Genomic DNA, 27,521 nt, shown 5'->3' on the forward strand with positions numbered 1-27,521 from the left:
AACGGGCAGAGGATGAACAACATTAGGCATAATAAATGGAGTTTTCCCACACCAACAATTTTAGCATTCCCAGCTGCAAGGTCGCTTCCCTCCTCCTCTGCCAAATCTTGCAGTTTTAACCCTTTCCTAGCAACACTATGAAAGGCATGGTGAATAGATTTTAAAGTGGTAACACTTATTAATCATACAATTCCTTTTTTTCCCTTGTTGCCTCCTCTAAGCATTCGCTGTCTGTTTCTCACTCTTTTCCTCATCCATCCCATGATGAGGATGGATGAATCACTTTAATCCTCATCACTCACTGTTTGCATGTACCTTTGCATTTCCTTCTCCAGTTTCTCATCCCCTTCCCTCTTTTCTTCCTGCTCCTCTGCCTGCTCTTAATCTCATTTTTGTTTCGTCTTTATTCATGTTTGAGTCTGTTTTTTTCAGTTTTCCACACCTGTACATGCTCTAGTTTCTTCCTTCATTTTACAGTGTTTTTCCTCTGATCTCACCTCTCATTTTCTCTGCTGATTGTTTGCCTCGCACAGTTCTCTGTCTGCTCAGGCTGTCTAGAGAAACTAATTCGTTGAAAGGTTTAAAGAGAAAATGGCTTCAGTCTGAATTGATCATCATGTAATGGTTGCCATGTGCTCTTTTAATGATATAATTTTTATATTATTTCAGGTCTTAAAAATTAGCTTGATTGGCCACCGGAAGCGTGTTCTGGCGTCTTTGGGAGACAGGCTTCACGAAGATCCTCCTCAGAAACCACCTCGGTCAATAACCCTCAGGGTGAGTCCCCATGGTTATTTGTTTGCATTTCTTGACGAGTCAACAAGGGTTTCATAACATTCACAAGAAAACAATGGCTACTTTGAGTAGGGTTCAACTTACCTCACTTCAGAGTTGTACATTATGGACACCTTAAGATCTGTCACACTTCCCTGTAGGGCCAGCAGAAATATATCGACATTTTTACAGGGTGATCCATGTGACTCATTTCAGATGTCTGCTTTAGGATAAGTGGAATCTTAGAAGCACCAGCTTGTCTTTGCTAAAGAAACTAGCTCAGGACCAGGGATGTAAAAGATGCACATCTTCATTTGCCCACAGGAATCCCAGCCCAGCCGATCAATACTGCAGGAGAGTTACCATTTTCCTTTCATGTTTTCGAATGTATGCACTTACTTTTCACACATATGTTCAAGGCTTTTTTTGAGAAGAACCTCTTGAAATTGTTGAGATAAAAATGCCATTAAGGTGTCTCTATATATCAAAAGTTTCATGATGTTTTTAATTTTCATTTGTATTCCCTCTTTCAGAAACCTTGTTGCAATGTCCCTGGGGTTTTTCCACACTTGACCACATTTAACCTCCTCTCATTACACCACCTTCACTCAGTTTCTCTAATCCAATGCCTTTGCTTACTTGTTCTCTGCTAGTATCAAGTTGTGGTCTGATGACCATTTCCTACTGTGTTCTCTCCAACAGAGTTCATAGCAACATTTTTATTTTGATATTTTAGGTCACACCTTTTGCGTTTGATTGGATCTCATTATTTTCATGGGGCTGCATTTCTGACTGGAATCTTGTTTGGGAATAAATTTCAAAATGTCAGAGAGTGTCTGTGCTCCCAAGTTATATTTCCTGGTGTAAAGAGAAATACAGAAAGACAGAATGAGGGCTTATTTTTAAGTGTACTTAAAATTTCTGTGACCAGCCTGTTTTCACCCTGCTTATTCTCAGATGCCCCATACAAACATTTTAGATCCCACCCCTTAATTCAACCTATTCCCAATTCCATATTTAAAAAGCTCTGACAAATCTGTAATGTGCTCTAAGGCACATTGCACAAACGTGTGGATGTTTTTCTTGTATTTTATTTTTATGTATTTTGTGAATGATTCCTGATGCATGGCAGGTGTTAAAACACTCCAAGGGAAGAGAAATAGATAAAAAGGCAGACGTTTTTGCTGAATGCCTTCAGTACTCTGGACTGGATAATTAATTCCTCCTCAGCAAGTGGGAAAGTTTCCACAGTCCACATTCTTGGTCAGGACTGTATATTCTCAGTTAATATGGAAGAGAAAACTGGACATCCCCCATCTGTAGTCAAAATGATAAAAAGTATCTGCTGCTGCACAGCTAGAACCACTGATGCGGGCCAGTGCTAAATGTCATTTATCACCTCTTGGAATTGGAGTCTTCACAGAGAATCCTTAAGAGGGGGACATGCATTTGGAATAAAGCTTTTCTTTCCCATCGACTGCTACTATGACATTTCACATGAAACAAAGACACAGTGTTTAGTTTGTAGTCTGCAATAATTTGTGTCTTGAAAATTGGCTTAAATAAACTGCCTGCTGCTGCTGTAAGATTGATTTATATAGGATCACTGAACAGTTTGGATTAGAAGGGACCTTAAAGATCATCGAGTTTCAACCCTCTTTGCTATGGACAGAAGCACCTTCCACTAGATCAGGCTGCTCTACTTCAGTAGAAAAGGTAGTTTGTCATTTAAAGTCTACTTTTAAGTTCCCTAGCTCAAGCTAAGCAATGCTAATGCTTCACTTTTTTGACTGTTTTTGTATTAGCTTTTAAAATATTTCAAAGTAAAATGTTAAATATTGAGGAAAAGCAAAAATTTTTTTAAATTTTTAAAATATCCACAATATATGTATTCCTTGTTGTATGTTACTGTGTGCTAAGGAAACACTATTTTGATTTCAAATGTACTATATTCAAATATATATGTGTTTTATATATATATTACATCTATACACGCGCACACTATACAAATACACTTTTCTATACACAAAAGTATAGAAATTACTGGATCTCAGGTTACCTATGCAATCTTACTTTCTTTCCTAGAGTGCATGATAATCTTTAATTACAGGACCAGTTTTCATATTCTTCATGGGGGCTCTTCCTCATCCAATCAGCACTGGAGGCTGTAATCTAAACTGAAGTTCCAGCAATTTTGACAGAAAATTTGGAGAAGTGCTGCAATAATAATGATATTTTAAGATAAGAATTAGTTCACTGAAGAGAATTCCTGGTTTTATGTTAGACAAACATCTGTGGCACATGAAGTGTGCCCAGGCAGCCTGGGGAAGGATGCCTTAAGCTTCCTTCCACCCCTGACCTCTGTGGTTCCAGGTGTACATGAGCAGCAGGTCTGAGAGGGGGTGAGGCAGACTTTGAGAGTGAAATATGTGATCAGACATCCCTGCAGGTCATGTGTGCTGGCATCCACAGCTGGGTAGAAACATGATATGAGTACCTGGTGGCTAACAGTAGCATGGTACTGAGGCCATGGCAGCACCTGCAAGGGTGTCCGTACCTGGTCTGCAGGTTTGTTTAAGGAGATGAGAAGGTGGCTATGGAGTGAGGCAGAGAAATGAAGGAATGGGAGAGAGGCTCATAATTAAAGGAATAGCTGTACCTCTGAAACTATAGACTTATACCTGTTTTTGCCACAATAAAATTGGATGATTTGTAGTAAGTTATTTAATTAATTGCCTCCTAAACAGTCACTAATTGTATGTTACTGACAATCTTTATATTTGACTGGAGTCTTGAGTCTGATTTATACAGGGGCTAAGTACATTCTGCTGAAAATTAGATCAACAGAAGTGGAGTTTGGAACTCTAGCACTTGGGAAATCGAGCAATAGATGTTGTAATTGAGTGACTGTTACTTTCTAACCTTTGTCTGTGTGTCTCAGGTCACCCACACTAGAGCAGTGGTTATAAAATGCCAGAAGTCACAGGTGTGGTGAAAATTAATTGATTGACATTTGTAAAGCACTTACGAGCATCAGGACTATGTTAATCATCCTTTCTTCAGAGCAGGATTTGGTAAGAGTTTAGGAGAGAGGTTGGGGCCACAAAACGAGGTGAGAATAAAATACTGACTACACTATAACTAATGATAGCACGGTGCTGAGTAGATGACAGCATGCTGCAGAGTTGAGGATCCATCTGTGCTGTGAAGGACAACTTTGAGAAAATAGCATAAAATCATACAATGACATACTGTTCCACAATGCAGAGGCACGGTAGTTCTTTTATTTCTTGAGTTGGTATTTCTTGTCTGTATTGCCTTGCCAGCAATCTTCCAATATAGATCTCGGAGTGAATTTCCTCCTCATAAGCAGTTTGATAAAATATGAAAAGCTCGATGAGGGCTGTAATCTCCATGTTCATCTGTCACTTTGATACACTGGTGGCCCTGTCAGCCTGCAACAGTGGGTGAATCCTGATTCAGAGCAGAGAGAGGTTACCCACCTGGCTGGAGCAGCAGGCAGCACACTAAAGAGGATCTTGTTTGGTGCCCATATACTTAGGTTATTTTCAGAGCAGAGATGTGTGCACCATGTTGTTAGACCCAGGGAGGGTGAGTTTTAAAGATCATGCCTCACCAAGCCTGCTGAGCATGTGCAGACTACAACTTTTAAGAAGCTTTTAAATGGGCCAAATGTAGGTGGATTTTTGTGAAGCAGGGAAAATATTATTCCTAAGAGGAAAATACTCTTTTCTTTGCCCTGGGAAATGTCAAGTGCTTGTCTCAGATCATAGGAAAGACAGAGAATTTTTTAAAAAATTTAAAATCCCAGTTAATTACAAATTACTAGAAGCTATTATTTTCCTAACATTTTTGTTGTTGGCAACATGAAAAATGCTAATCCATTAGTGTGATTGCAAGGAATATTGTCACATGGAGTCCTACACTTCAAATATTGACATCAGGCATTGCTATGACTTGAACTTTCCATTTCGAAGAGATTGCAACTCTCAGATTTCTTACACCAGATCTTGTTTCTTAACAGCATGGAGTAAAGTACCTTGATATTTCTTAGAACTGGGCTTGTTTCAGTGTAATAATGCATGAATCATCACTTTAATTCTCTCTTTAAGTAAAAAGGCAGAACTTTTTTACCTTCCACAGTGGAGCAGGTTTTTCTTCTTCATCTTCAGGTCGCCTCTTGTTGCTCAGTATTGAAATAAAGCATTACAGCAGCAAGTGGTTAGTGAGTAAATGTACTCCTGGGTACATTCTGGCAGTAACCTACATCATGAGAGAGAGCATTTCTTATCAGTTGCAGTGACAGTGTTTTCCTGCCCACACTGGTCAGTACTGGTGCAGACTGGACAGCACACTGTAGCTCCCTGCTCCTGCTGATGGAGCTCCAAGGGAGGTGGAACTGTGGACCTGGACACCAATATTTGTAGCTGGTGTTTGAACAAGTGATGTCCTGTGCATGAGAGTAGGTGTTTCCAAAGATACCCACAATGTCTGGCTGTGGGCAGTGTGGTGGCGGATCCTGGTAAAATGTATAGCAGGAGGAGCTGTTTGTTTATTTATTAGTTGGCATTTATATATCAATTCTATGTGGTATTATCACACTGATACAAGCTTACAGTTCAGTAACAAGAAAAGCCAGGTAAAATATTTGTACTCTGATGCTTTCATGCATTCTAGGAAGTGGTATTTAGCTTGTGTCTGATATCTGGTACTTCAAGTCAAAATGGATGTTCTGCAAAACCTATAAAAATTGTAACAAAATGTCTATACTGTGTAAATGGATGTGCATTTCTTTTTTTCCAGCAAGAGGTGTTGCTAGTGTTCAAATCACTTTCACTGCTCAGAGCAGCTGCTCAGAAGTGGTGAGAATGTATTTTATCTTACAAATAGCTAATCCTAAATCATTACTTTATTTGGGCCTTGACAAGAAGTAGCTCACTGTTTTATCTCTAGGAGAGAGTATATATTACACAAGGAGGTTTCGGGAAGGAAATTTGCCACTAGTTCATGTAATCAGTGAACCATTTTTCCTTCTGCATGGGCTCTGCACTGCAAGTAGCAAACCTCAAAAGTTCATCCACAATAACCTCTACTGCAGGAATTGTTCCATAATTTTTTTAGTGTGAGGAATTCAAATGCACTTTTAAATGTGTGATTTCAAGTCAGCAGTATGCTGCTCTTCTTATGCTGTGTTTTTCTTTCTCTGTCCAGGAACCCAGTGGTAACCACACTCCTCCTCAGTTGTCTCCATCACTTAGCCAAAGCACTTTCACTACTGGTGGCTCCCTGGACGTTCCCCACATTATCATGCAGGGTGATGCAAGGAGAAGAAGAAATGAAAACTATTTTGATGATATTCCCCGGTCAAAGCTGGAGAGGCAGATGGCACAGGTAGGACTAAAACCAGTACCACTAAAAGGCCTGGCCTTGCTGCTTTTGGTTGCAGGACTAATCCTGACCAGAGCAGTGGGCTGTATAAAAAGACTGAGTTATAAATAACAAAGGTTGACAATTTTTCCAAGCTGTTGGTTCCAGCTCTCTGTATTTCAAATAGTGTTAATTGATGTGTTGGTGTATAATTTCTCCTCAGAGGCAGAGGTTTGAGGATGTTTAGATTCATGGACACTGAGATGAGGGTGGCTTCTGTGCATCAGTGTCCAGTCTTCCCCCAGTAACAACTCCACCTCTCATTTTTGTAATAAGGTGCAGATTCCTGAAATTCTGAGCAACCTAGATAAAAGTAAGCTTGCATCAGTTCACTGTTGGAAACTAAGAGGACTTGAAGGGTGATGATTGCTGCATTTGTTAATGAGAAGGGTCAGCATTCTGCAAAACTGTGACTTGGGGATGTATTTTGATTATTTAAAAAAAAAAAAAATCTAACTATGCAAAAATTATTTGAACAGCACTAGACTCAACTGGATGTTAAATCAAACTGTTCATGAAAGAAAGCTTATAATAGTCTCCATGTCTAAATTTTTTTAACCCAACCACTGAAAGACTACTGATAATTTTAAATTAAGCATACATTGAGTGATGCCACAGAACCATAGAACCACTTAGGATAAAAATGACCCTTCAGGTCTTCAACCCTTAGCTCAGCACTGCCATGTTCACCACTAAACCATGTCCTAAAGAACAACACCTACATGTTTTTTTAACAATTCCAGAGATGATGGTTGAATCACTTCCCTGGACAGCTCATGCCAATGCCTGACCACCCCTTCAGTGAAGAAATATTTTTCCTAATATTCCATCTAAAGTGCAGCAAATTATGCATGGACAGTCTGATTTAGAATGACCTTAACTGGTTTTCAGTGACACCTATGCTGAGTAGACAGCCAGGTCGTATGCTGCATGCTGGAAATAGGACTTTGATTTGCTCTCAGAAGCAGATGGGCAGCCAGGGCAGTTCCTGGAGCAACTCATTCCACGAAGGAGCAGGTTGCTGCATGCTTCCCTGCATGAGGCTTCCCAGCAGTGTCTCTGCCTGCCACAACCCAAAATAGAGCCTCTGTCTAAAATTCAGCCTCAAAATGGAAACAGCTATGCAAATAACTGTATTATAATGAACAAAAGGCTGCAGTCTGTCAACTAATTACATGAACAAGAAATAATCAAATAAACAAACAAAACAAGGTGCTGCCATTACCTGGGAACACAGAAACAAATTTAACTCCATTTGTTCAGAGGACATTTTTAGGGAAGTGAAATCGCATTTGGTTGGGTGGGGCTGTTGCCTTGCCCTTTTTTAATCTTATTTTCTGCTATATAATCTTCTTGTACAGAATTAAGGAGAAAGTTGCTGAGTCAATAACTTGTTCTCAAACCAAAGTCTGCTGGGCTTCTGTGGCAAGAATAAGGTTGAGCTGAAGTCCGGCAAAAAAAAGACAAGTTATTAATATGAAAATATTTCTCGAAGGTCATGAAATTTAGGTATAAAATGCACACTTACTTGTGACCGAATACACTGGTTTGTCTAATTAGTTCATTTTATCACTTTGTTCACAAATCCCTATACTCACTACCTCTTTTAGTCCCTAGCATTGAAGACAAAAAATAAAACAAACAAAAATACACCCTATGCTAACAACTCTTTCTGACTCCGTTTCACTCCTTTCTTTTACTGATATTCCCAAGAGGTATGACATACTCTCATAGGTGACACCTGGAGATTTTCTTTGTGCTGTTGAATACTGCATTTCCAGAAGGACTGATATGTTACATGTCCAAAGAGAAAACTGAGCAGTTGCTATTTACACCACTTCACACTCCTGTAGAACCAATTGAGTACTTAAGGGATTTTTGTTGTTGTTGTTGGGGTTTTTTGGTGGTTTTGCTTGGGTGGGTGGTTGGTTTCGGGGGAGGGGGTTTTCTTATGTTTTTGTGGGGTTTTTTGTTGTTTTTTTTTTTAATGTTGTTGTGGGACTGTGTACCCACTGAATGGATGACTCCAGTGCCTTCTCTCTAATTTCAACCATTGAATATAGTTGTCATCCTTTGGGACCCTGAAGGGGCAAATGGATTCAGACGAAATCTGTAAAACCGTGGTTTGTGTTGTTCCCTAAACTACAATCTGTTTGAAGTCTTTTTCAGCTCCGCCCCCAAATTCTGCATTCCTGATGTATGTAAAATTCCCTTTGACTTTAATGGGAAAGTCAATGACTCCCTCTGGTGATCGTTCTCAACAAATTGGACTCACCCATTAAAAGGCTAATCAGGGATTTCTTCAACCATTCTAGCCCAAAAATAGATTCTTAAATTTATTTTGTGCAATGTGTGCTCTGCCAAAATGAGCTATATTTCCTTCAGTCTTTTCCCCCAAAGCCCATTTGAAATTAAATGTAAAATAATTGTTTCTGTGAAGTGAAGGAGATCCAACTGATTCTTAACATGAACCTTCTGCTCTGAGACTTGCGGGGTTTTTTGTTTTTTTTTTATCTAGCAACTTTCTCCTTGCAGTTTGCTGGTTCCTTTGGCTTGTGTCATTTCAGCAGCAACTTCTGAACTGATACCAGTCCAGCTTCCCAGCTAGAATACTTCTTGCATACAGATTGGTCTGGAGGGATTATTTGAATTGCTTTGAGAATGTTCTTAACCCTTTCTTTGCTAGGCTGTGTGCATGCTGCTGTATGAATCTGCATGTTTACTGAATGCTACAGTACATAAATGTGCATAAAGGCATCTTGGATGCTGTGATGTTTTGGAAGTGTTTTAGGTATGTTCTTGATGATGAGATTTATGGGAATTTTTATGGCCTTGAAGAGGGAGGCCAACATGGTATTGCAAACTTATTTATTGTATTACTTTAATGAACTTGATTTTATTTTTAAAATATTAGAATAAGACTATCTTATCCTTAATTTAAAATCTGAAATCTGAAGATATATTGATGAAATTGGATGTTTCCATCTTTACTATGGCCTGTGTTTTCCTAAACTGTTTCAGGGAGTCATCAAGCACGTTGATCTTTGCATCAATCAACCAGTTTTTCTTAAACAATGAGCACAGCAGCTTAAATCTGTTTTCCTTTGACGTGCTAGATGTGTTTAAACAGTTCTCTAAACCATAATCAAATCTGCTTGTAAGTAATACAACTCTTTGTTTCCTGGAGGAAGCACTGATTTAAATTTACTTTATGTGGGTGGTTTTGTCTCAAGGCCAGCATGTACCTTCATTTACAGTTCCCTAGCAGACTGTTTGTGACCTAAGGGAAAAATTGTAATACAAACAATGAGTCTAACCAATTTAGATTCCCCAGTGGAATAGGTTTGGTCATCCAACCCCTTGCTTGGTCATCCAGCTCCGAAAGTCTGTGATGTCTGGTTGTATAAATCATAACTGCCAAAATGGTAATACAGAAGGCTCTGAGATGGTTTGTTTTCTAAAAATTTTCAAAAAAACAAAAGGAGAAAAAAAATCTAGAAAGGAATGAGTAGTCTGAGTCATCATTAGCTGTGGATATTGAATTTTGAGCCTGCAAACTGTAGGTTAGTATGATGAAATTAACATGGTTTAAAATAGCTGAGGTTGTTCTTAAGATTGCCTGAACCTTTAAAATAGAACTGAAATCACAGACAAAACTTGAGTACTTTGGAATCAAAACTGCTAGTAGGAGGAGTCCCACTGAAAGGGATTGAGCTCTTCATTCACCCTTGAAATAGGTGCAGGGAAGAACTTGGGAGGTTGAAAGGAATGATAGCCAAGTTCATTCAAAGACATCAGTTAAAATGTCACCTTTTTAGGACTTGCAGTTCTCCAGGCGGGAGAGAAGCTTTAGGTACTGGGTGCAAGCATATTCCAGGCTGCCAGCCCTGAAGCAGTGGCCATTTATTGCCCCAGCCAGGGGTATAAGGTGCTTTTAACCACCCTGGTTCCATGAGACACCTTGCTGTGGTGCTCTGAGCGCTGCACCTTGCCCTGAGCCTGGAGTGAGGGCCAAAAACATATTTGCCATGGCAGGGAGGTGCAGGAAGCCCCCCTGGTACTTCTTGCAGAAGGAGAGCTGGGCCAGCTGTCACACAGCTTATGCTGTCACACCCTCCCCATGGTGCTGAACCTGCAGCACAGCCCAGACTGGGACAGGTCTGTCCCTTGGGGAGACAGTGGGCAGGACAGCTCTGGAGACAGCTCCAGCCTGTGTCTGCCTCTGGGGGCACAGACTGGGAGTGAGTCAAGTAAGATTTCTAGTAGGATAAACCTAATCATGGCCCGTATGGGGGCACCCCAGAGAACTGTGATGGAAGGAAATCTTTTAAGATCTGAGAGAGTTGAAAAGCTTATTTACTAAGGCTCACAGGAGAAGTTCTTTCCCAGAGTTGCTGAACTGAGACTTAATTTTTTAAGCCTTTTTGGTGCTTCAGTCACATGGTCTGAAGGCTCTTACTTTTTTCTTTTTTTTGTTTTTTTTCCTAAAATGCAAGATTGCTTAAATATAAGGTCATTGTAATGACTGCACAGTAAGTGTGAATGAAGTAAATCTGTTCTGACTGTTGGGATTCTGCCTTTTAATGTTATTTTCTAAGATAAAATAATTACAGTAATTTCACGATTATAAGCCGCACCATTTTTACTAAAATTTTGCTCCCAAACCAGAAGTGCAACTTGCATTCAGGAGCGGGTTATATATGAACAAATTTTGGAAATTTCCCAACCAGGAAGTCCGAGCCAGCAGCAGCCCTGAACTGAGGTGGAGCCCACCTGGCCCTGGGCGGCGGGGCAGTGGCGGCGCAGCGGCAGCACTGCCCGGCCCCAGGGGGCGCGGCAGTGGCACCAGCCGGGCAAGCCCCTCTCCCGCTTCCCGGCGGCACCAACCAGGCACGCCCCTCTCCCTTCTACCAGCGGCAGCGGTGAGCGGGGCTGGGGCCACTCCCTGGCGGCCGCCCCGAGCAGGGCCAAGCCAGTAAACCACGCGATCCCACGATTCTGTTACTAATTGGCAACTTTGTGAAAGTTGCATGTGGATCCTCGCTGCAAATGAAAGCGCAGCTTACAATCCAGTGCAGCTTATATATGGACAAAGAACGAAATGTTGCCGACACACAGACCTGCGACTTATAATCAGGTGCGGCTTGTAATCGTGAAATTACTGTAATTCATGGATTAGGATTGATGTGCAGGAGACAATAATTTAAATAGATACTGTACCACAGATCCTTTACCTACAGAAGAGGAGGAATGTCATAAAAACAAAAAAAAACCCCACCAGAATTAGAAAAGGCAGGTTTATATTAAAATCATGAAATAATTTGGCTTCTTTCTGAAATAATACCTTCAATTCAGCAATGTCTTCCAAATACTTCACAGATACTAATGCATTTGTATTTTCATACTGTGCATTTTTCAGCTGGGAAAGCTGACATACAGGGATGTTGCAGGTTGAGTAAGATGACATAGAAAGTTTTAAGGAGCCAAAAATAAGGAAGTCATCTTTAGTTTTGTAACTTTAAACCACAGTACGACATTTTTATTTAGTTGTCTCATGTTTGTTTTCCCGTCTCCTCTGCTTTTGAAGGATTTAAAGATTACTGTGAATGAAGAATAATATGCCCAAGAGAATACTGGTGTGTAAAATGAGATCATCTAAGAAGCAATGAAGCGGTTTTACCAATGGTTGAAATTACTCATGAAATAACAGAATTCTTTACTAGTTGATTTATGAAGAAATACATACAAAAATATGGTTGTGTAGGTTCATTCACTTGTTACTTCTTAGGCTACTTATTTCCATTTTTTATAAGCATAAAATAGTTTATGTTGTGAGGATAAATAGACAGCTATCTAAAAAAAAAAGAAGTCAAATCCAAAAAAATGCGTATTTTGTTTTTATTTCAGGTGCATTATATTTTTAATATGGAAAGATAACTGAACTGTGACAACCTTCGATTTAACATCAAAAGAAAAATGCTTAACTAAATCTATTGCTGGCAGTTGTGTTTGTAATTCACATAGATGCAAATGCCGTAGACAGCTGTGTCTTGATCTGTAAATTCCAGCGTGTTTTCTTCTGTAGATCCCTTGAGAATTGTGTATTCCATAGGATCACAGAACCATCACTGGGCTGGATCATCTAGTTCTGACCTCCCTGCTTTGAGCAGGAACACCTCCCACCAGAGCAGGTTTCTCAGAACACCGTCTAACCTGGCCTTGAACACTTCCATGGGTGGGGTATCCAACACTTCTCTGAACAATAGATGAGTAAACTGATAAAGGCATTATTAAAAATCGACTTAATTTCTGCCTGAACAGAGAGAGAGAATTTTTTCAAAAATGTTACAGAAGCTAACATTTTAGAACTGATTTCATGTGAGGTGGATCATACCTACAAGCTGCTTCAGCAAATGGAATTAAGGAAGCTGCTTCTATATTCAGTATTAATGATCTAAACTTTAGCTGTAAATACTACACCAAGAAAAGGACAAATCTCCATTAATTCACTGTTTTTCACACTCTGTCTTGTGGACTAGAAGGTCTACATTGAAAAGACTGTATGAAAATTGGATTATAATATCTAACATTTACATTTTTGATCTGCTGGAAAAAAGCTGTTCTTAGAGTTTGGGGTGCTTTTCTGAAAGAGCGTTTTTGTTGTTTGGGGGTGTTTTTTTGCAGAAAGGTAGATTTGTATAATCTTCATTAGTGTTTCTCCAGGGGTTTGTGTCCTCTGCAAGGCTAAGAAGCTGGGGTACCCTGGAAGCTGGCAGCACCAGCAGAAGGGGGATTGTCAATGAGAAGGAGCTCACACCTATCACCCACTTCTTGCTGAAACAGAGCCAGTCCAAGAGGTCCAGTTGTTGTCTGGAAACTTTCATGTAAAGTATTTTCAGGAGAAGCAGAAGAAATAAACCAATGCAAAACATGTAATTCTTCTAATAAGAAGTGATATTTTGAATTTCTGCTTCTCTAAAAGAAATACAAATTTCACTCTTCATCTCTGAAGGTTTTTTTTAAGAAGAATTTGCAGTTATTTCTTTTAGTAACGCAAGCTCTCCCCAGAGCTTTGAGAACATTCAGGGATGTAGAATCTACTTTTATTAAACACCTGAGGTTTTTTATATAGAAGAAGGAAGTTCAACAAAGGACCACCAAAGTGGTTGGGAGCTGAAGCAGTTGCCCTCTGAGGAGAGACTGCACAACCAGGGCTGGAGAAGACATGGCTTTGGGTACTAAAGCTGCAAGAGGGGCTGTGGAAGCCATGAGGAGCTTTCTCCCTGTGTGGTCAGGCAAGCAGGGGGACAGGCTGTTCGCAGTCTGTCAAGTCTCTGTCCTTGAGGTCTTCAAGTCCTGACAGGATGAAGCCCTGAGTGATCTGTCTCATCTCACAGCTGCTTCTGCTTGGAGCTGGAGTGGAGCTTTCCTGAGCTTTCTTGCAGCATGAATTATCCTGTGGTTTATAATCCTTATTCTTTTGAAAGACTGCTCTATCTAATTTGAAGTATACTGAGACTTTCAGATCTTTTTTGATCCCCCTCAATCTAAATCACTTTGCTATTTTATTTACTATTTTATTTCTCTGTGTAATCCTACTAAATTTCATTGGACTGATCTCTAGTTCTTCAGATCTGTTTTCAGATCTGAGAAGACCTTAATTTCTGGATCTTCCTTAGATAGCACTGGCACTCATCCAAGCCACAGCATGGAGCTGGTCCTTGCAGATTGCCTCAACATGTTCAGTCCATCAATAATCATTCTTGAAACATGCTGCATCAGGAGTCCACAATGTCCAAGTCTTGTTCTACTTCTCCTTGCTGCTGCTTCCAACACAGGAAGGAAATTTGATCTGAGATGATTCATACTGAAGAACCTCATTATGAATATCTTGAATTTTTCTTGGTGCAGAGAAGATGTCTTGGTAGCACATGGAAGGCAATATTTACTTTTTCTTTGTTATTCTCAATAATGTATGCATTGATTTAAATATGCAGATGCATACATATATTCCTGAGTGTTTATTTCAGATGGCTAGGAGCACTATCAGAAGGTCATGAGAACCAGGGGATGATGGCTGGATTTTTAAACATTTCTAGTCACTTGCTGGTCCCTGCAGTTAGGCTGGCTGGAACTTTCTGAACCTTCCTCTCCTCTCCTCTCCTCTCCTCTCCTCTCCTCTCCTCTCCTCTCCTCTCCTCTCCTCTCCTCTCCTCTCCTCTCCTCTCCTCTCCTCTCCTCTCCTCTCCTCTCCTCTCCTCTCCTCTCCTCTCCTCTCCTCTCCTCTCCTCTCCTCTCCTCTCCTCTCCTCTCCTCTCCTCTCCTCTCCTCTCCTCTCCTCTCCTCTCCTCTCCTCTCCTCTCCTCTCCTCTCCTCTCCTCTCCTCTCCTCTCCTCTCCTCTCCTCTCCTCTCCTCTCCTCTCCTCTCCTCTCCTCTCCTCTCCTCTCCTCTCCTCTCCTCTCCTCTCCTCTCCTCTCCTCTCCTCTCCTCTCCTCTCCTCTCCTCTCCTCTCCTCTCCTCTCCTCTCCTCTCCTCTCCTCTCCTCTCCTCTCCTCTCCTCTCCTCTCCTCTCCTCTCCTCTCCTCTCCTCCTTTAGCCCTTCTTTAGCCTTTTAGTATCTTCTATGACTTTTCAAGGATAATTAATCCTAATTTAGGGACATCTTTAACATCTCCTAATGTGCCATTGAGTGAAATTCATTGAGCTGTAATGAATACAACCGGACTGCCTTCCACCCAGCTCCTGCTCCTCCTGTGTGTGCTGTCCAGGTATTTTTTCTGCCACTTTCCTCTTCTTAGAAAGTATGTGATTTCTATGATCAGTCTTAAAGTTACTATCTTTCTTCACATTATCAGCCATGTTTTCCTAGTCTATATGGAAGAAGCCTAAAGTTTTCCCTGGATAAATCTTTTCACCTTTCCTTTGCCCCTTCTACCTGTCAGAGTTGGATTCCATCGTGACTAGACAGGAAAACCTTTTATGCATGAGACACTGCAAAAAGGATGTGATAGCAGAGTCTTGCTGTGACATTATTTGTGAGCATTTATCTTTTGGGAAGTATTAAGATAATGTCATGTTTAATACCAATCAGACAATAGATGATGCTATTGTTTTGCTCTTCTTTGCCATATTACTTAGGAAAATGTTCTTCGTTAAACTCTTTCACAGAACCTCTGCGTCAGTGGTATTGGGTGCCAGGTGTATTTGTATTTATTGTGGTGGAAGTGTATGCACAGATTGAATTCTTTAGGGTTTTTTTGTGAGCATATGTTTTGGGAGGTGAAAATTGTGAATATTTGAAGCCTAATCCCCATTCTTCCTTCTACTGCCTATTTTTTGGCCTCAGATAATCACTTGACCTTTTTGCTTGCCTTGGTTGCTTCCTCTCCACCACAGGGATATGCAATTTTAGGTACTTCTCCTGGGCATTTCATAATTCATTAACAATTTGAAGTACTTTGGGCATATAAAATATGTATATAGTAAATGCTAAATATTTCTACAATGGTGCAAGGAAAAGGTTGATTTCTGAATTTGAGTTCATTACCATCCATAAAATTAATGTTCCATCTGCACTGCATTTCAGTACCTTAGTCATTCAAACATTAATGAATGCAAAACTGAGTAATGAGTTTTGCACTGCTGCTCTTCTGACTGGGCATTCGTGGAGTTGTGGGAAATTCTGAGTCTCTGCTGGTCTGCTTGATTTATTGTTGACTGGATTTAAAGATGGTTTTACTTAAGCCTAGATCCTTCAAACCTTTAATTCTGGAGGTAGATCTCTTTGTTGGGGGAAGTTCACTTCAACAGTTCTTTAAGCAGAGACTTGTACCCAAAACTTGTGTGTTTCCAACTGGGAGAAGATGGGCTGGTGGGGTAGGATGGGTACCATTGACAAGTTTAAGAGAGGAGTAATTCCCTGCCCTCTTTTTAAATGAAGCAGCTTGAAGCCTGGGCACAGACGTGTTGCAGGGTTACCTGTCCCTGAGTTAGCACCAGGGCTGCTGTAGGACTGAGCTGGCTGAGGCCCCATGTCAATCCCTAAAGGCAAGTCCTTGAGAGGGGCAGGATTTAAGGGCACACTTTTGTCTCAAGAATATCGTGATGCTGAGAAGTGGCCCCATGATGTGGCAGCATCATGGCAACCCCTTGTCAGTGCTGGGGCGAAATAAAACCTCTGCCAGCATGCTGCATCCCTTACTGCTTTCAGTTCCTCAGAATAGCAGAGCAGTCAGTTTTCTTCACTACCTTGATAACCAGATGGACATGCTGCACCAGTATGGAAATGCCTTCTCTTTGCTCTTCTCTTGAAAAGCAGAGGCACCATCTTCTGCCATGGATTCCTATTCAGGAATTTTCCCCTCCTCAGGCAAACAGATATAGGCATAACAGCGATGGGTGTGACCAAAACATCCAGAAGTCAGTTTGCTTGACATACATAGAAAAAGGTCACGGGAAACCACTAGTGCAATGCCCTAAGGATGGCACAGCAGAAGAAGCTGCAGCAGTGTTTTGCTGCTGGCCTTGCACTGAGACTATGTGTTCATCACATGGAGGAGGACTAGTTTGTAGCAAGTTGCAGGGGATGAGGTAGAAGACTGAAGTTTTAATCAGCTAATGCTGTCAAAATATAGAGCCCTGCACATCATGAAGGAGAAGCAAAGAACTTCAAAAACAATGCGGGAGGTGGAATTAACCACACATGTGCAAGTTTTTAAATTACTGAAGCTGGAGGAAGGGATGTGTGCTCATGCATTTTAGATGATGAAGGAAATAAGGGACAATTAACAACATTAGACAGCCACCAGGCTGTCTGGCAGCTCTCTGTAGTAAGTCCAGAGGATGCCAGGCTTCCCTGACAGTAACCAGAAGTGGTGACTTACTCTGTCGGCAGCCAGGGTGCAGGCTACAAAAGGTAAGAGCAAGAGTCATATTTTAAGAAGACTTGCATTTCTCTGGGTTGATTTGAGCATTAAATTCCTAATCAAATTCCTGCTGCTGCTGCTGACAAAAACCAGCAATGCACGTTCTTGATGTTGTTAAGTTACTGATATATTAATTGCTATCTCTTCTGGATGCTGCAGTTGCATTTTTCATGTCTGTTTGTTGCCTTTTGTTGCTGCCTGGTGAAGATAGCGTGGGCAGATCCCATGTCTGATGCTTGGTTTTAGTTGCCTGGCTACTGTAAAATGTTATTGTAGCTTTTGCTGAGGTGCCACAGATGCTTTATTGACAATTGTCCAAACAAGGAAATATATAAAAGATGCTGGTGAATGCTGTGCTTGCCTAGTTTGCTGCTTTTGCTATAGATGCTACAATATGCTTACTTTGCTTCACTACTACAGATTTTCTGTACGATAATGTAGAGGGTAGGCTGAAACCTTCCATTTACACACTGGGGTCATGGTCAATGTCAAAGGTAATATTGGCTGTATCTTAGTATGCAAAAGAACTGTTGTTGGGAGGAGATGGTGGGCAGATGCTTCACTAAATTGCAATGCTTTCATTTCTGGTAATTGTGATAAAGAAAATGTATTTTTCCTGTTGATTGTGTGCCAGATTTTTCCCTTCCTTTCTCCCTGTGAATGTCTCCAACAGAGAGAGATTTAAGTCTCAAAACTTACTTGGCATGTTGACTTCAGACTTCTTTCCTGCCAAAAACTGAAAGTAACCAGTGTTTCTTCTGCTCTATTTATGCTTGCATAACTTTATCTCTTTACATCATGAGCACTTCTGACTATATTGTTTTCTTGTACTCACAGTCTGAAACCTCTTCTAAAGTCTCTGAATAAGCTATGTTTCTTTTCAATCAGTCCAAAAATATTTTGTCAGCAGATAAATGAAAGAATTACTTTTTACAACTGTTTTTCTTCCTTCTTTAGTATTATTGCAAGCCTTTTCTTAATTATTCTTGCCTTTTGGCAGTTGCAGTGCATTAATATTTACAAGATGAGATACAGTTTTCTGTTTATATTAGCAGTCTTCGGTCTGTGAGATCTGGACCAACCAGAATGCAGGATATCCTTTCTCCTCGATCCATCAGGTTCATAATGTAAGACACAGCAGTGAATGGCTATGTTGTCACTCTCTGGATGTTCAGTCTGTTGCCTCGCTGTTATCCCCGGGTGTCGTGTGGCTGCAGTGACGGAAGCCGTCCGTCCCTTGTCGTCGTGCCGTGTGGTTCGCGTGTGTCAGCCCCATGGTGTGCGTGCCTGCAGGACCGGGGCACCTCCAGCAGCCGCCTCAAAGCTTGGGGGGCTTTGAGTTCTGTTCCTCGTGTTTCTGTCCACCCCCTCTTGGGAAGCGAGAAACCGTGTAAACAGCTCGGTTTGCACAGTTTCGCCCCTGCGGTGTGTCGTGCTGCCCTCTCTGTGTTGGTCTGTAGGCTTTGCCCAGCTGAGGTTACACTGCCTTTCAGAGGCACTCTGGGGGAGTTGGAGGTAATACTGGGGGTGCTCTGGGGTTTTGTCACTTCTGTGGCAGTCACCGTGCACGTGAGAGCAAACCTGGTGATCCATACTGCAGTATGGATCAGTTGCTCAGCCAGTTGTTCAACAGAGTATTTGAGAGCAGCTGCAGATTTCTCCTAATTCTCTCAGACCTCCTTGGAACTCTTCTGCTGGAGAGGGGTCATTTTGGCTACCGAGCATCAGAAGTATTTTAAATCTGAAGTACACCATGAACCTGTTTCCATTATTTCAAAAGTCAAACATTTAGGGAGCTAAAAAAATTGTCTTCCTCTGGGAATTAAAATGCTAGCAAATAATTAGGACTTGACTGGTCTGCAGAACATTTAAAATTTTTACAGGGAAGAAATTATAAACGTTTCAGCCAGAACTGTTGTATCCATGTGTGCTCCAATTTGCTGTTGTCATGGTGACTAATACACCGTTACCATAACTAGACATGAGGCTTAACAGGTGAAAAGTTATAAGATGTGGTCCTTGTTAAAAATAACTACATTCAAACTACTCAAAACCAGACCTTCCTGGTTTTTTTTCTTCCTTTTAGCATGGAGTCTTTTTAACTTGACATTTTTATAAAAAGATGAGGGAGGTGTTAGATTTTTATAGATTTATTGAGGTTACTTCTTATCTGCGACAATCTCTGCATCCAGGTGCCTCTAATATGAGTCAAATACACTTTTGAGAGAATGGGATAAGATAGGAAAATGTGCAGCAATTGTAGGAAAAATCGTAGAGAAAATAATAGCTGTAGTCTGCTTCTGTAGCTCATTTGACATCAAGCCTCCAATCCTTTCTAGAGCACTGAGACGTACATATCTGCCCATTTTGGGGGTTAGAAAACACTGCAAGAGCACAAGGTATTGTTCTCTAAGGCTATGAAAAGCTGTCATTGCAAAAGGATTGAATCCCTATCTCTCTGGCACCTGCCTTAAGACCATTTTCTAATTATAAATTCTTTATCTGAAAAATGTGGAACAAAAAAATCTTTTTCAAGTTAGCTGAGGCCAAAGAGAGGAAAGGTGCTGGTTAAAGTCATGGGGAGGTTAGAATACTAAACCACAGGCAGTACAGCAAAAGCCATGTGATAAATTGCACAGCTGTCTGATGAGCTGTAAAGTTAGATGAGGAAGAAATTATCTCTTCCCTTTCTACTTCATCAGAGAGATAAATATCTCCATCCGTATATTGTGTCATAAAAAATACATAAGCTTAAATGTTTGATTATTTCTTATAATTGCAAATTAAATATTCAAACCAGAAAATCCTTATCCTATCATATCTATTTTTAAAACTTAAACATTATAGTTGGTCTTGCACAGCAATTTATGAACATTTCTGTACCGCTTGAAAAGTGTATTAAGGGCTTATGAAGGACCTGAATCTTGATACATCACCCATAAATTGTTCCACATCAACTCCTCAGATTTAGGACTAGTAGTAATTAATATTTTTCCACCCTGAGTTGGGCCTTGTGGCTTCAAGTCTTCTCTAGGTCAAAGATGGTCGTATTTTGTATTTTACCTGATGTTGGATGTCATCATCACAGCCTAAATCTCAGAATTTCAGTATGTGACTAAAGCCAGTCAGCTGAGAAGCTCCCTTTCTTCTTAGTGAGGTTTTTAAACATGGATTTATGAATGCATTTAGCTGTCTAGATCTTGTTTAAAAGCCTTTCTTCCTGCCCCCCCCCACCAAAAAAAATTGGATGGGGAATATATAATATGAAATACACTTCTAAACATCTTCATGGATCTGGGCTTTGGAGACCACGCTGTTACAACCCAGTCTAAATAGGTTGTGAATACTAACAGTAGTACTGTATAAAAGTCTTAAGGAGTTTGATAAGAAACAAAAGGAAACTGGGAACCACTTCTGCTGAATATTAAAAAATACCTATGATACAGCTGTAAAAGAAAATATTGACTATCTATAATTTCTCCATCCCTCTTAATAATCTATATCTATATGTTTAATTTTGTGCACTTTTCTTAGTAGCTGCTCCCTCTACAAGACACTTGGAAATACATGAAAGGCCTCCAGGGACAGTGGTCTGTCAGGTGCAGCAGAAATTCTGTATGTCTGCATTGCCCTAACCCCAACTCTACTGCATGTTTAGGACATCCTAGAGATATGTATAGTAATTCTGGCAATTCTATTTTGTCTAATTCAAAGGAGTAGGTAGTAGGATGATTCTATTTATAGAGCATTCAATGGATACAAACATGGTGTCTACAAAGTCCCACTCTAAGTTTGTCATACGCTAGTTTTATTAGCCTGGTTGAAGATTATTTCTGATTTCTTTATAAAATTGAACCAAAAAAAAGAGGTAATCATTGTTCCCCTTTTTCTGCCCTTTATTTACAGACAGAAACAATGCAGTTCTCTATGCTTTTCATACTTCATGTGCAAGAGGGAAACAAACTGTAAAATTATGTACTCACTTCACTCCCTGCTTAATTTGCCAGTGCTGTCCCTTTCCTGCATGTGAGGAAAGCCACCTGCTGAGCAGTGCAACAGAAGGGTTTGGGGCACTACCCCTGGTCACCTGTTGAGTAGAAGTTCTGGTCCCACCTCATGGCAATCCCTGTGCTTCCTTGGTAGAGAGACAGGTGGTCAAAAGATTTACTTCTGCAGCTTTTCTGTCCTGAATTTACTCCCTGTCCACATAGGAACATTTTACTTTGTGGCCAGGATGTACCTCCTGAGCTCTGCTTTCTTACACAGAACATGCAGGAGTGTATCTCTATCTGGGGAAAAGAAAAAACTAAAACAAGTGGTCTGTTAGCTGTGGCCTTGAACACAGTTCAAAAGAGACAGCTGAACATGCTGTGAGAATTTGTGATGGGTTCAGTCCATCTTCTCTTGTTGTCAAAGACAGACTCTACTAATAAAGATGCAGATCATTGCCCCTTGTAATATGATGGAAATCTTGGTTTATAAGAACTACCTCATAAAGAAACCAAATTCCCACTCCAGATTAAATAAGATAGTAAGTTTTTATGCATTAGTGGCCAGAAGGATTCACTTTTGTGGATGTAAACTGACAAAAATTGGAGCAATTGCTCCTGCTTCTTTCCTTTCAAAATCTGATGTTGAAATCATATCCATGGCATATAGGCAACTTAACTAGGCAAAACAGAAATTACAGTACTGTGTAATTGGTAGATTTGCTAATGGTGTTAACCACAACTAGGCTCGTTGTTTTATGCTGTTCTCCTGCTTGAAGTTGCCATAATGGCAGGGTAATGTTGATGTTTGCAGATTTATCTCTTGCTTTTCATTGCAGAGCTGTGCAAATGCGTGTCATTTTGTTATTTTGTGACACATGAAAATGATGTACTTGTTCTGTTTACTCTGTCCTGACTTAATTAGTAAGATGTGATAGTTTGCCAGACTTTGAATGTCTTTGATAGGATCTTTTTTGTGTGTTTCTGATGCTTAACTTCTTTTTGCTATAAAAGTCTAAACTTCTAGCTATGTTCTGTGTGAAATGCTGTTGTAAGTTTCAACACATATTTTAACAGTATGGCATACATAGAAAATACACTGAGATAAGTGCAGGTACAGAAAGGAGTAACACAATCTAAACTAAAATTATCATATAGGAAAGGGTAAAATAGTTTGGGAGAGAATGGGCAGGAGAAGAAGGAGGATCAGGAAGGACAAGTTTAATTGCAAAAAGACAGTGTTGTGAGAAGAGGAAAACTGAGAGGCAATCCAGATCAGACAGGATAGGAGAGAAGAGAGGGTGATGGCAGAGGGAAGAGGTCTTAGGAAGAGGAGAAGTCCATCCACAGGTCAGTTAAAGTAAGTTGATGCAATAGGACCTGCAAGGTAAAAGGAGCCCCTAAGGATGTGTCAGTCAGTTCAGGTCCTGTGGAGCCATGATCACAAATACACAATGGCAAGTGAGACCCAGACCAGCACTGCCAGGCTGGGGACATTCCTGTACTGATGGCTCTTTTGGAGGGCAGAAGAGTGTGCTGCAAAGGGATTTGGCAGCAAACTGCACTCCTACCTGTGTTGTCTGAGGGCTCTGAGGAAAGAGAGGAGACGACAGCTCAGAAAGGCAATCTCCTATATTTATGAGAGAGATGAATGTGGAAGGCAATGTTAGTACCTCCACAATGTGGCATCAAGAGAAGGTGATCAAAGTAAATATTCGTAAAGAGATTAAAGAATGTCTCGTGTGTTTGAAGAAAGTATAAGAAGTCTTCAGATCAAAGCAAAGTGTCTGTTATTTAGCCATTTAGGAAAGTTAGTTATTGGCTGTATGTGCCAGATAATGGAAGGCATATTAACTGTGCAGAAAAGCTTGTAAAACACATAGCAGGATTTGTGAAAGGCATTTTTGTGCATCTCATGATTTTTCTCAAGTGCTCTCATCCTCATATATGTATTGTAAACACTTATTTTTAAGGAACATTTCCGGTGCCTAATGATTTTATTCTCAAAGCAGAGATTTAATTAAAGCCTCATTAAACACTACAGTAGATGACTTTGGATTATAAATTAAATCATGAAAAATATTGTAGGAGTTGTGTTCCCTCATTTTAGTAACATGGCTCTATGTGTAGAAAAATAAATCCTTGTTAATTGAGCACAACAGTGGAGGACTACTTTATAGTGGATTTGCCTGCACACACTCTTACATCTTGAACATCTGTGATTTTCAGACTGGAGACTGGGGAGAGCCTTCAATTACCTTGAGACCTCCAAATGAAGCCACAGCATCAACGCCTGTACAATATTGGCAACATCATCCAGAGAAACTCATCTTCCAGTCATGTGATTATAAAGCATTTGTAAGTGTTGACAAATTTACTGGTTTGATTTGGGGCAAATATGTTGAACTTGGATTTTGATAGGCTGTTGTGTTTTACTTTCCTTTATAATATTTTTTCAGTCACTTTTAGAGAGACAGGTCACTACTTCTGAAATATTGTAGTTGTAATGAATGAGAAACAAGGATGCACAGTACTTTTTTCCTATTAATTGTGTGATAGAGTGCAGTCCATGTGGCATTAGTGTTAGAGAAAAGGTACTATGAGTAAGTGGCTAAGTGTTGTTGAAGTGACAGTGAGAGCAAGCACCCTTACTTTTTGTCTCTTACAAATCACTGTCTAGTAGTTATGAAAGAATAATAAAACATAATATGGGAACCTCTTACCTACCTTAATGCTGTGTGCACACCAGTTAGTGTTGCCTCACCTGAAGTTTATACATGTGGTTTTGGGAAAGGAAATAGAGAAAAAGGAGATGGGGGTCCTGAGTGTTTTCCATCCAGGGGACAAAGGCACATTCAGACCTCTCCAAACCTGATGGCTACTTGAAGTACCAGTCAGTTCCATCAGGGCAGGGCATATTTATTTTTACCTCCATGTGGCTACAGGTGATTACCACTTCCCATCCCTGGAGAAATGGAGCTTCCCCCTACAACTAAAGACAGTTAGTCTTCTCTGGCTGTTATAAATGCTTGTGGAGAAGAGAAAGGTCTCCTGTGGTACAGAAAGTCATTGGAAGGTTTGGGGTTTTTTTAAATGAGAAACAGTTTTCTGAAATCTTGGGTTCCCTGCCAACAGGATGGGGAGACTGGAGCTTCTGGGGAGCTGAAGAGGTACCTCAACCCACCTTTTTAAACGCTTGCATTTCCCCTTTTGACTTTGCTGGAAAGCATTGCTGAAGGTGCCTACCAGCCTACTGTGTGCTCTCTGTGGAAGTGGCTGCCCTGTGGAGGAAGGCTGGTTATGGTGCAAAGAAAAGGGGCTCAGTAGTTGCAGTGACTTTAGGAAAACAGCTGGGGGTGAACTACTGGTCCAGGATGTAGGCTTGAGATCTTCATTTGAAGGGGCTTGGATCTTTGGTGCTTTTTAGGATAATGCTCTGTTCACTAAATACTGCTGCATTTTGGGGAACAGTTGGAGGTTGCTGGACCAGATTTAAGGCATGTCTGGGAAGGTAGGAATTAAAGACTAAATACAGGTGAGAAAGAGCCTGACTCCCACTGAGGAGGGGCAGAAGGGGTGATACAGACCTGTCTTTCTGGAGCACATCTATATCTTCCATCAGATCCTCACGGGGTTAAAAATTGCCATGCATGCAGTGATTATCCCTGGACAGTAACTAGAACCTCTGCCTTCCTCATCAAGTAATGGTCAAGGACCATTTCACCTGCTCTGAGCTTATTCTTCTACTATCCAAAACCTCCTTGCTCACCTCAGATTGAAAAGGAAGGTTAGCAACTTCTAGTTCTTTAAATATTTTTCATAGTTTTCAGTGAAGTGAACATGTTTATCTCAAGTGCCTTTTCCCTTTTTGCATGATCCAGCAATAAATTCATAATCTAATGTAACCTTTGTAGTAGATTGGAAGATGGATCATTAAAGAAATGAAGTTGGAATGACCAGGAATATCCAAGTTAGTGGTGATTAAGGAAAGAACCTTCCTTTCCTAAGTACCATGTGTCACCACTTCGTTTCAGCTCCTTGAGCTGTGTTGACCTCAGTGTTATAGAACAGAACCCTGACTTGTAAGTTATAACTGAGGTAGCTTTCACTCTATGCCCCATTTATCAGTCAAACTGTTGGATGTTCTCTGTATTGCTCCCACATGACCTGGGTGTTTGAGAAGGAATGTTTCCAAAAGCACAGCAAGTCAAAAGGAAGAAAAATTTCCTCCTAGAGTTTCAGATTTTTCTGACAACTAAATTGGATGGTACTGCTGTGATTTGTGTGTCTATTCCACCTTGGGAAGCATTTCTGAATGCCTTCAGCTGAAGCTTTTTGCTTCTGTGCAGATAGGACAGGAGCTCTCCTTCTCTTTCTTCCTCTTCTGCCATAAGCAAAAAGCACTGTTTTTTTACCATGGTGCCTGAGCAACTAGTAGCTTTCAAGGAGAAACCAATTTGTTTTACTGTAGTCTATAAAAATAAGTGAGAAGGGAAAAAAACCAACAACAAAAAAACCTCAAAGCAAAACAAAAACCATCCAACCAACCAAACAAAAAAATTAAGACATTAATTACAACCTGCCCAGAAAAGGCTAAGGATTCCAAATGTGTCAGACAGCAGGATTCAGAGAAAAACAGAATTCAATTCAATATGGTATTTTTACTCTTCTAATTTCGGAGCTTGCTTTAAATCTGTTGTTTTTCTTCAAGGGCAGTATCAAACTGTCCCATCAAATTAATGCCCAAAGCCCTATTCACATCACCCTTGAGCCCCCAGCTGGACTCACAGCTGCTCGCTTTATGAATCTTTCCCATCTGCAGTCCTCTAGGAATGCCCTTCATTCATTCCTTTATGCTTGTGCGTATCTGGCACTGTTGATGTTGCTCACTGGCCCATTTATAATGCCCTATAAAGTGTTTCTCACTAATTGCTGTGTTGGCTACTGTCTGCATTGAAATATTTATGCATTTTCTTGCAGGTCATAGACTCCTGCAGTACACAGTGTAAACAGAAGGCTTTAAAGAAAATACGTCAGTTTAGGTCAGAAGACTGGAGAACTGAACCAGTACACTCTCTATTCAAATCCAGCTTGCATTCTTCTGTATCTGAAGTTCTTTTTGATAGGTTCTTGTCTAAGCTGGTTCACCATCTGGTTGGGTCAGCTTAGGCTGTTTCCAAGAGGAGTCAGTCTGGTAGAGTGAGATGGGTCAGCAGTGGTGGGCTGCAGCATCCCCCAGAAACAGGCTCCTGCCCACAGTGCTTTCTCTCCTCCTGCAGCCTACTTACCATCTTCTCAGAGTGGCATGACTTATCTTCAGCTCCCAGGTTGCTCACTTAGGACTGGAGACTTAGAAGGAGCTGTGGCCTTGTGCTGCAGTGAGAATACAGAGATTTCTCTGTGCCTAGGGAAGGGCAGGTGAGGGGTGCCTTGATGTGGTCTCTGCTCAGTTCAGCCAGACTTGCATGTGACATCATACAGAAATTCAGAAATGTCCTATTTGCACAGAGCTCTAAGAACACACGCACCCCAACAGATAGGTCTGCCTGTAGCATCTGTAGGAGAAATGCAGAGTGTGGTGTGGCTTTGGTACAGCCCAGTTGGCCAGAACAGGACCCCTCACCACTAGGTGGGAATGGCAGGGATGCTGCAGCCAGCTCCATCCCTGGAGGAGCAGCACCATTCAAACATGGTGTAGGGGGTACTGAGACCTCAGAGGGGCAGGGGCTGCTGTCAGGGTGCAGGATGGCTCAAACTGCATGTGCCAGCAAGTGACACAGCAAGGGAGAGGTCTGTGGCACAGAGGCTGTGCCTGCCTTGTGACCCTTGGAGATGAGCGGGCTCCTCTGAGGGCATGGTGGTATCCGTCAGCTGAGCCAGGACACAGCACCCTCCGGCTTCTTCTCACACATCTGGAGCCCTCCTCCAGATCATTAAAGGCTTCAAAATAAGGAAAGGTCAGCCTTAGGAAGAAATAATAGTTTAATCTGGTTTTAGTACAGATTTATTGTCTCTCTCTTTGCTGACATCGAGCTCTGCTATTTGCACGTAAATTAGTTACAGATTGAGTACATTGAGGTGAGATCACTGCTGGCCTTCTCATCCACGTGATTACACACACAACAATAGAAGTTTGGCAGATGGCAGCTAAAAAAAGAAAATTCTCCATTTTATAATCAAATGGCATTTTTAAGATGGAATCTGTAGTATTTGTTCGTTGTTTCAGTAACTAAAATGATAAGCTAGAAGATTTCAGATATTGTTTCAAAGAACTCCAGCTGATTCAATACACGTGCTGCTGTGCATTCTTGTTTCATGGGTTGATTAACACATTGGTTTAAATGATTTGTCAAAGAACTGCAAAGTAAAAAAAATACAAAGCAA

The 27,521-nt window shown here is 40.8% G+C and overlaps 1 protein-coding gene across 12 annotated transcripts in view; it reads left to right on the forward strand.

The window, feature by feature from the left end:
• Positions 1-27,521, forward strand: part of ANKS1B (ankyrin repeat and sterile alpha motif domain containing 1B) — a 536,016-nt gene that overhangs the window by 485,052 nt on the left and 23,443 nt on the right. For 8 of the 12 annotated variants that reach the window (XM_033058235.2, XM_033058234.2, XM_033058231.2 and 5 more), the window contains 4 exons: positions 670-777; positions 6,007-6,186; positions 18,201-18,275; positions 23,367-23,495. In XM_033058235.2, coding sequence (XP_032914126.1) covers positions 670-777; positions 6,007-6,186; positions 18,201-18,275; positions 23,367-23,495 — 492 coding nt within the window. The remainder of the gene's footprint in view (positions 1-669; positions 778-6,006; positions 6,187-18,200; positions 18,276-23,366; positions 23,496-27,521) is intronic. The other 4 variants (XM_033058230.2, XM_033058240.2, XM_033058233.2 and 1 more) reach the window with 2 other exon arrangements.

The sequence above is a fragment of the Catharus ustulatus genome, chromosome 4 (assembly GCF_009819885.2).
Source record: "Catharus ustulatus isolate bCatUst1 chromosome 4, bCatUst1.pri.v2, whole genome shotgun sequence".
Lineage (NCBI taxonomy): Eukaryota > Metazoa > Chordata > Aves > Passeriformes > Turdidae > Catharus > Catharus ustulatus.